The sequence below is a fragment of the Adiantum capillus-veneris genome, chromosome 22 (assembly GCF_014529385.1).
Source record: "Adiantum capillus-veneris isolate H3 chromosome 22, ASM1452938v2, whole genome shotgun sequence".
NCBI classification, from domain to species: Eukaryota; Viridiplantae; Streptophyta; class Polypodiopsida; order Polypodiales; family Pteridaceae; genus Adiantum; species Adiantum capillus-veneris.
The window spans coordinates 102143909-102153682 of NC_140952.1; the positions used below are offsets into that span (position 1 = coordinate 102143909).

General features: G+C 38.9%; 1 protein-coding gene across 1 annotated transcript; it reads left to right on the top strand.

Annotated features, from left to right (window-relative positions):
• Positions 1-5456: 5456 nt before the first annotated feature.
• Positions 5457-9485, top strand: LOC147429926 (uncharacterized). Its single transcript, XM_086496116.1, has 2 exons — positions 5457-5654; positions 7485-9485. Exons 1-2 carry the CDS (start codon positions 5634-5636, stop codon positions 9171-9173), a joined length of 1710 nt encoding a protein of 569 aa, XP_086352242.1. The 5' UTR covers positions 5457-5633; the 3' UTR covers positions 9174-9485.
• The last annotated feature ends 289 nt before the right edge of the window (positions 9486-9774 follow it).

A 9774-nucleotide genomic window follows, 5' to 3' on the forward strand; every position in this document is an offset into this window, starting at 1 on the left:
TGGATTTTAATGTGTAAAGCAAATTTTAGTTGAATAAAAATGTTCAACATTTGGCAAGATCCATCTTCATTTCTTAAGTAACCCTTATACTAGGCAAGAAAATATAAACAATGAGAAATGCTTGGTAGTACTTAAGAAATACCTACATTAGATGGAAGAGTCAATAAGACACAATTGTAGTAGTGTATAGATCATGTTGTTGCAATATTATATATGATCAGGGTACTCTTTGCTGGACTACAAGAAACTCCTTGAGAGTCACATAACATAGTTTGAGGCCAATGTGGACATGATGATCCCTATACTTATACGATTGTAGTGTCAACATGAAAAAAATATCCTTGTCGCTACAGATGGGGTGTTTTAAGATATTCTATACACATTCCACCCTTTGGTCTGATGAACTGGATCGATGCAAGTGGTTTTTCATCAATTATCATAGAGACACATTCCATATGTGGAGAGTATGAGAGTTCTTGAGGACTAGACACATGGCACCAAAATTATTTATGTGTCAGATGCTCCAAAGTGCTCGTCATTTTCTTCCTTGTTGGGGCAGTCAATATCTCAAGTATACAATCTAAAGATAAACCCCTTATATACAATTTTTAAACCTTTAGTTTAAAGGTGTATTGATATCTTTGCATCTTTAAATAGAATTCATTTGTTTATACTTTTGTTCAAACAAATTTTAAATATTGTACAACCTAGCCAGAGTAAGATTCCAACTTGAGATGATCTACTCCTTAGTTTATAGCACTGATTGTGTCTATAGGAGTGGTATTGTTAGGGGTATGACCCAACTAATGCAAAATGACTCCATAGAGTTGAGGGTCACAGACTATCCTCTTCACAATTGTACTTTTGAGGAAAGAAGTTCTCAATCTACCTCCAATCTGCCAGGGGTAGTAGATAACTTCAACTTACCAAGTTTCTTACAATCACTATTGGTGACATGATAGACTATGTTGGTCACATCTAATTGGATAGTTTAAGCAATTTCCATGCAAAATCTAACCAAGGGGTTTGAAATTGCAAAATCTAACTAGGGGGTTTGGATTGCTAAGGCAATACCCATGGTTACCAATTAAATATTGTTTTATTTTCACTAGTCTCTCATTTAGTATGTAACAAGTCAAAGAAATATTGGGCCTTTTGAGGTTGAACTTTGGGTAATGTACCTTTTAGGTTTGGAAAGTTCACTTGACTCTGATAGGTGTAAGCTTTTTTCTACCTCCTAATAAGAATATGATTTAGTTTAGTTTCCTTTTGTGAAATGCTTTGATTGAGTTTTCCAAGTGGGATGCATATGCTAGAATGCTTTCATCCCTTTTTCTCTTCAACAGACAAACACATGACAAGGTCATGTATGAGCAAAGAATTTTGAGACACTAGTGTACCAGATACATTCTTGCACATGCAATTAAATGCCTACATGGTAGGATTTTGTTTGGCGCATGTTGTTAGTCAGAAGGTGTGCAACATGGTCTAGGAGCTCATGGAGTTCAGTTTAGCTAGTGTGGAGTAAGGTTTATGAGGGTCCCTCTCACTCATCTTGTACTTGATGGATGTCATTTTTTCTGACATCATTATATGAGGGACATTCCACATGTGGAGAATATGGGTCTCTGGGACTAACATTGGTGTGTGTTTTCTTAATTATGTGTTGCGATGGAGTCCCTAGGTATTGCTCCAATCTATTTATTCGACCATGTTGAGCACGTCATATCAGGAACAATTTCAGTGTTGGCCAAAAATTGTTGAATGAGCAACACATCACCATAAGCATTGGCAATTATAGTCATGTAAAATGCATCGGATCAGTTTTTGCTAAATGCATGCACACTAGGTGTTATGGGTCCTAATGTTTAGCAAAGGCAGAATTGAAGTGGCATGCAAGTCCATGAATTTATATCTTATGAAGCATTTTACATCAAAGGTGCAGTATCTCTATGAGATTAATTGTGAGTCTACCAATCACCACAAAAGGTCATGGCTCAGTTTGGGTGCTTATAGATAAGTAGAGTAAACTTTGTAAGGTTTATTCCATCAACCATTCCATCTCTAAAATTAATTAAGTTGGTTGTTCGTAACATTGTTTCTTACTCAGCAATGTTGCGAGTAATTGTAACCCAAGTTTATCAGTCATTCTTAGAGGACTGTCTGTAAACGGTTGGGAAACAGAACTTAGTACTGCCAGTTATCTAGAGGTAGTTTACAAGTGTAAACCAATTCTATAGGATATGCTAGGAGCATATGTTACAAAAAAGCAATCCAATTGGAAAGGTTATCTCTCTTGTTGAAGTTTGCTTCCCATGATGCAAAGCATGTTGCGATTAGGTTTAGTCCTTTCATGTTTAGGCCAAGTTCTCCACCACGATCACTGGCTATGGTGCGGTTGTTTACTGATGAGAATTGATAGCAAGTTAAGGACTTAATCTTCGCAAATGAGTTGTGTCAGCATGTCACTTTCATGGAAAGTTGAGAAGAAGTATTCTTGCATGTTCCATTACTTTCAGAAAGTTTGAAACCTTGCCATTCATTTAGACACCTCTTTGTTGTGGGAACTCATTTCAAACACTCAAGTGAGTTATAAATAGAGTGTACACACTATGTTGGATATTGGTCGGTTACACAAAACGGTTTCAAAAGGACAACAATATAGAAAATCAAGATGTTTTTTCTTGATTTCATTGAACCTCTTAATGAAGTTTTTACATCTTAAAAGCTTGAGGTGACTTGGAAGTTTCACGAATAGGGCACACAATGCACTCACAAATGTAGTTTTTTGGATCGTCTTTAGAACCCCGACCAAATTGCCAGACGTGGTGCATAAAATTAAGATGTGTAAAGCACTACATGCAAAGTCCTTAAAGAGGGTGGAGACATGTGTTCCCCATGTGATACTTTCCACTCTTGTCTTTGAGGATGAAAATTATTCTTTAAAGGGGGAGAAATGCTAGGAAACAATTCCTAATTGAATTCCACAACATCTACCAAGGGCTAGGAGTGTAGAGGCTACAAGCCATAGTATTAGGACCTATCATGGGAGAATAAAGGGGAGTAGCGAGCCTATGATGTGCACACTCAAAAGGGAATCTATATACAAGAGGCAAGCCTTGATTATGTATGGAGTTGGTTGGGTGGATCTTTAGTGTGCATGTCCATCTCTCTCTTCATGCAAAGGGCTTGCGTGGTCTAGTTGTGTTATGGAGTTCATGCTTTCCCTTTGCATGAGAGTGGATGCAAGTCCTAATAGCATTTAATTGCTTTAGCAATGGGGATTGAAACATTGTTTGATGAATACCAAACCACAAGAACTCGTCACAAGGGTTATTTTGTGTTTTGTGGCATGCACTTAAGAGTTGGAAATGCCCCAGAAACCTCCCATTTTGCACTAGAAATTGGAAGACGTTCATGTTGACCACCCCCATAGCCAATTGTTAATTTTTTTAGGTATAGAAAGATCCTCTTTCTCCCTTTTGAAACATTGGGAGTGAGGTAAGAAGCAAAAGAGACTATGTTGGAGTGCTCGTCTAAACCCAACCTAAGAAACACTACATGGAAGAGGTATCTCGTCGGAACTGTTTGTGAAATAAAAATTCTCTTGGAGTTGGTGAAAATACAAATTCCCCTCAAATTTTAAAAGTCTCCAAAACATCCTTGCACCAATGGGATTGCTCCAATTTTCACATAGGTTTTTCGTTTTGGTAATAAAGATCTATCTTTCAAGTGTCTTGGACAAAAAATTACAGAAATGAGCTTACAAAGAGTGGTGTTTGGGTCTAAAATAATGAGCTATGAACTATTTCATCGTGAGAGCCCAATATAATATATGGCATCTAAAATTCTAACCTTTTGACGGAGTTGCAAAAAATAATCATTTTGGTGAGGTTTATTTTAGGAAATGTGGAAAAAATCAAGGGCATTTTGGGATTGGCTGGTAATATTTGCTAATTATGGGGGTATTTTAGAAACTTTTAAATTTGGCGAGTATTTTGGTTATTTTTGCACAAATCTCACGGGCCTTTTAGTAAAATTATTGAAATTGGGTTTAGTGCTAAAGCAAAACCTATGCTTGGTGCAATCCCACGTACAAATTTTGAAACTTTATCTCTAGTGTAGAAACCTTTAGTCAATTTACCTCTAAATTTTTCCAAGTGTAGGTTTTCCAAGTTTGTAGAGAAAATTATATTTCGAGCATCGATAGTCAAACTTGGGTTATTATTGTCAGACAATAGCTTAGTTAGCAAAGGGCTTGAATAGTGTCCTCAAGGTTGGGGACTCAAGTCCTGTTGAGACTATCCCCCTTGATGTAGAGAGAGAGAGAGAGAGAGAGAGAGAGAGAGAGAGAGAGAGAGAGTTTGTATTGTAGGGTTGCCTTATAATTTGCTCGGGTGGTTGAGTAGATGCTAGGATTGAAATAGAGGCATCTTGCGAGGTTTCTTTGGTCAACATTCAAAACAATGATTTTGGCCTCATTTTACGTACAAATTCGATAAGGAACACAAACTCGAGGCTATATTTTTTTGGCCAAAATCAAGGGCATCAACCTTGGGGCAATGTCGTCCTTTTGCATCCATCTGAAATAGTCCATAGTAGATAACTTTGCCTAGCAAAGCTTGGTTGGCATAGCCTTTTATAAATGCATACATGACCATCATATCCTAAATTTGCTTGCTTAAGTCGATTTCTTGCAAAATTTCACACCCTGATGCAAGCATATGTGATTGCATATTGTGAGAAGCCTTGGCTTCTTGCATGGAGTGCATTTTATAGAATTGATTGCATCTCAACCACTACCCTTCTAAGTTCTATCATATCAACAAACTACATCATAGTGCGGTTTTGAAACGACATCATTTTTAATTACATTTACATTGCGGCAAATTTTGTGGCCTCAACCTTGCCTTTTCTCTCAAGCCTCCACATGGAACTATGCTGCTATCTTGTGGAGGACCTCTCTCCATTATAAGAGTTAGATTAGATAGAAGTTTAGGAGGAAGTGTGGTGTGTGAAAGGGTGCCCATGAGACTCAGAATTCACCGTTGCAGCTAGGAACCGTGAAGTGGCAAGAATATTAGCACCACTATGTCAAATGCATCAAAGTAGGGCTCGTTAGGTAGTTTGATGTTGCGGGAGTTGCTAAGAAAAATGGGACGAAGAAGAAGAGTATTTTAATGTCGTAGGAAACTATTCCAAGAGACCTTAAAGATCTATCCGACGAGGAGAGTTGAACTTGAACTCAAGACTTGTTATTCAAGAGGGAAATGGTGCTTTCCATGTGTTGAAGATAGATCATGCGTGTGAAGGGGCCTCTGCGGCAACCTCCTGAATTCTGAAAAATTTTCTGTGCCCGGTTATTTTTGGGCGAATGAGTCACCGTGAGTGTGAAATGGCAATGAGGGAATAGGCCAAATGGCACGATACAACAACAGTACAAAATAGACGATTCAATGGATCAAGCACCGCCACATTTAAGTTGTCCGCAACACAGCGTGCCTCCGCGTGTGCGACAGAGCGACTTTGTGTGGAGAGAGAGAGAGAGAGAGAGAGAGAGCGAGTGAGCTTGCTTCATTGCAGCTCTTCTGAAGCGCAGGAGCTTGCAGATTTGTGGGGAGGAAGGAGCCAAAATGCAGGAACAAATTCCACAGGTCAGACCAATTTGCAAATAATCTTTTTGTGGGCTGCAATCACTCACACACAGGCATGCACGCACGTGTGCGCGCACGCACGCACACACACACACACACACGTATATGCTCTCATGTATGAACTTTTGAGCAAGGGCATACCTCATATATGCAATCTGAGGCAGGTGCTTATGATTATGTCATGAGCTTGTATGTGTATGAAGGGAGGAAATTATATGTGGTTGATTGGCTTGGATATGGAAAATCACAGTGTTAAAGAGATGAAATGTGAGAGTCCAAGTTGCCTACAAAAGACATATAGAGTACGCGACTGTTTTTCTTTCTTTGCATTCCTCTCTCTCTCTCTCTCTCTCACACACACACACACATGCCTTGACTGTTGGGCGTTGTATTTAGATGTGAGTCATTAGGTCTCCACAGTTTCTTGAAAGATAAGAATCCTTTCAAAACATCTCAAATGGTTAAGTAAAGGGTGAGTCAAGCCTCAGGAAAGTGGAAAATCAAAAGACTTGCATCTCTAATAGAAAGAGGTGGTTAAGCGTGCATGCATTTATTTTTTTTCTTCTTTCTCTTGACCTTTCCTTTAGCGTTTTCTTTTCTTCGGAGTTTCCATGCTAAGGGAAAATTTCCAAAATACCCCTCAAATTTTGAAAATACCCCTCATATTTTCCCAAGAGTTCTTAATTGCCCTAAAATTTTCCCAAAATTCCCAAAATAACCCTTGTGATGTTATTCTCACAAACATCTTCAAACACTTTTGATTACTTCTGCGTCAACCAAAGATGCTAGAACTAGGATTTAAAATTAATCATGGGCTCTCAAACTGAAATAGCTTATTGTTAGTAGACACAAATGCCTCTATTTGTGAGCTCATCGGTGAGAATTTTGATATGTAGGACACTAAAAGATAGATCCCTATTGTCAAAAAGACTAAACCATGCAAAATTTGAAGCAATCCATTAAAAAATGACACAAGGGATATTTTGGTGATTTTCCATTCTATCTATTATTTGTGTCGCGTATGCCCTGTCAACTACCTCATTTTTGTGCTAATTTTTCCTATTTAATGATTCTTTTAGGGCTAGGATTCATTATGGCTGAGTTCGCCCTGCATCCCTAGATAGTATGTAGATCTTTATGTTTGATGTATGTTTGTGTGTGTGTGTGTGTGCGCGTGGTGTGGGTGTGTGGGAGCATATATTTGTACGTAGATCTTTATATTGATGTATGCTCGTGTGTGTTCTTGCCCACGTGGTGTGGGTGTGTGGGAGCTTGTATTTGTACCTAGTTCTACAGCCACTAGTGGGCACTGACACCGTTAGTGGGGATGTTTCGTAGTATCTAGTCTACGATGCTGATGGTTATATTGTCTTGTACCATGAGTCTACACCTTGCACTTTTCTGTATGCGTGAGTCTAAGCTTATTTTGGATTCATCTATGTATATTTCCTTGCACCACTATGTAGGTACTGAATATACGTTTTTGGAAGCCATTAGAAGATATAAATATAGCATTGTCTTCTTTTCCATTGAGGGAATCATCTAACAAATTAAACTACTGTTCAAGAGTAGAGCCAGTAGTAGTATGGAATTTTTGGTGCTAGTATAGGTTAGTTGATGAAGCGAAGAAAGAGAGCAACCAGAGTAAGGAGAAAGAGGGATTTTCCCCTCTTTTCTTCTTTTTTAATGTTTAGGCATACATAGGATTTGTAGTTTACTATGTTCTGGTGTTGCAGGTTCATGAAGAGGGAGATCATACCCCTCTTTTTCTTCTTTTTTAATGTTTAGGCATACATAGGATTTGTAGTTTACTATGTTCTGGTGTTGCAGGTTCATGAAGAGGGAGATCATACACCTTATGTCTCCGAAATGCAACAGCTACCCAACGTGGAAGGCGTTGCGAGACAAGAGCAAGATGAGAAAAAAGGAGAAGATGTGGGAAAGGTCGAGGTTTTGGGCCGAGGGTACTTGGATGCTGCCTTGAAGGGAGGTGCTGCAGCCGGTGAGAGCCAAGGAAGTGAGGAGAAGGAAGAGAGCAAGGTAGACAAGAAAAGGAAGAAAGAGACTCCAGACGTGAAGGAGGCAGAACTGAAAGAGAAGAAAGAGAAGGGTAAAAAGGACAAGGAAAAGAAGAAAACAGAGAAAACGGAAGAGGAAAAGAAAGTGAAGGATAGCAAGGATAAGGATAAGGAGGAGGAGAAGAAAGAGAAGAAAAAGGATAAGGATGCAGGAGAGGAGGCAGACAACGACAAAAAGAAGAAGAAAAAGGAGAAGAAGAAAGAGAAGGATGAAGCCAAGTGTAAAGATTGGAAGGAGAAGAACAAGCAACAGAAAGACGTTAAAGAGAGAGAGCTGGATTTGGATGAGGAACATGAGGAAAAAGAAAGCAAAGACAAGAAGAAAAAGAAACAAGCAAGCAAGGAGGAAGAAGAGAAGAACACCAAAGACGAACCGAAGATAGAGAGCGACCAAGGTCAGGAAAAAGAAGGTAAAAAGGAGAAAGACAAGGAGAAAAAAAAGAAGCAAAAGGGAGATGATGAAGATGAGGAGAAGAAGAGCAAAGGCAAATCGAAGAAAGGGGGCGTTGATGAGGAGATAGAGGGCAAGAAAGAAAAGGTTAAGAAGAAAGAAAAGAAAGCAAAAGATGACGAGGACGAGGAGGAAGATAAGGGAAAGAAGGGTAAAGACAAGGAGAAGAAGAAGGATAAGGAAAAGTCCGATGATGAGAAACATGAAAGCAAGGAAGTAAACGATGATGAGGACAAGGAGGAAGATAAGGGAAAGAAGGGTAAAGACAAGGAGAAGAAGAAGGACAAGAAAAAGTCCGATGATGAGAAACATGAAAGCAAGGAAGTGAAGGAACAGAAAGGTGTTGACAAAGAAGATGGGGAGAAGAATCTCAAGGAGAAGAACAATGACAGAAGAGGAAATCGTGAAGATGATGAGGAAAATAGAGGGAAGAGGAGCGAAGACAGAGATGAGAAGTTGATAAAGAGAGACAAAAAGGAGGCTGGTGGTGAGGAGGATGAAGAAGACATCAAAGAGTTAAAGAAGGAAGAAAGTGGTGCTGTTCCTAGAGGCATTGACATGGAGGATGGTAAGGAGAAGCATAAGGAGAAGAAGAAGGATAAGGAGAAGAAGGATAAGAAGAAAGATGGTGATATGAGCGTAGAAAAGCTTAAGAAAAAGCTTGAGAAGATTGAGGCAAAGATACAGAAGATGTATCACAAGAAAGAGGACATCTTGAGAATGTTAAGCGAAGCTCAAAAGGGAGCTTATCATCATGAGGGGCAGCAGGAGACCGTACCGTTGGTTGATGCGGGGCAAGCAAAGGAAAGAGGACTCGGTATGAATGAGACCATTGAAGCAAATGAGGGAGCAAATACTCCAGATAGTGCCACTTTGATCACAAATGTAGAATCCACACGTGAGGCGACCTCTTTGATGACATGCAATTCAATGGTATCCATGAAGACACAGTCTACAAAAGAGGGTTGTATGCTAATTACAGCTGACTAGGTCATGTTTATAGTGGTCTCTTATGTTACACACTATTTCTGTAATTTTAATTTTCATATTGTACATGCAGCCCTGTTCTTCTTTTTGTATGCTATTCCAGACTCTGACAAAGAAGAGGACTTTTCCAATTGTAATAAGTGAAGCAGGTATCGACATTTGAAAAAGACCTTTTCAATTGTAATGAGTGAAGCAGGTATCGACATTTGAAGAAGACTTTTTCAATTGTAATAAGTGAAGACTGTCATACTCTTTAATACGAGTATCTGGAAACTCAAATGGCTTTTTTATTTAAAGGATTTCTCTTTTCCTGTGTGTGGAGTATAAGAGCTCGCATTTGTTGCTTTCAATTTTTTATGGCTGTGAATTTGGGTCTTTTGATCATGCAAAGAACAGCCATTTGTTTTTCTTTTTTCACCCCGACTAGATTATTATGCACATGAACAGTAAATTACGAATAGGGCTACCGCAAAATGATGGGTGATTATTCGTTTAGTGCAGCTGATCAAGCAGAACTAAGTGGTTGAATCATTTTTGGATATCATTTATGTATATGGTGTCTTTAGCTGTCATTTCAGTGTTAAGGGTGCATTTTTTGTCACTT

Excerpts from the sequence above, each read along its gene's own strand:
- LOC147429926 (XM_086496116.1), top strand. The coding sequence starts at position 5,634 with ATGCAGGAACAAATTCCACAG. Across the intron at positions 5,655-7,484 it reads TGCAGGAACAAATTCCACAG|GTTCATGAAGAGGGAGATCA; the intron begins GTCAGACCAATT and ends CTGGTGTTGCAG.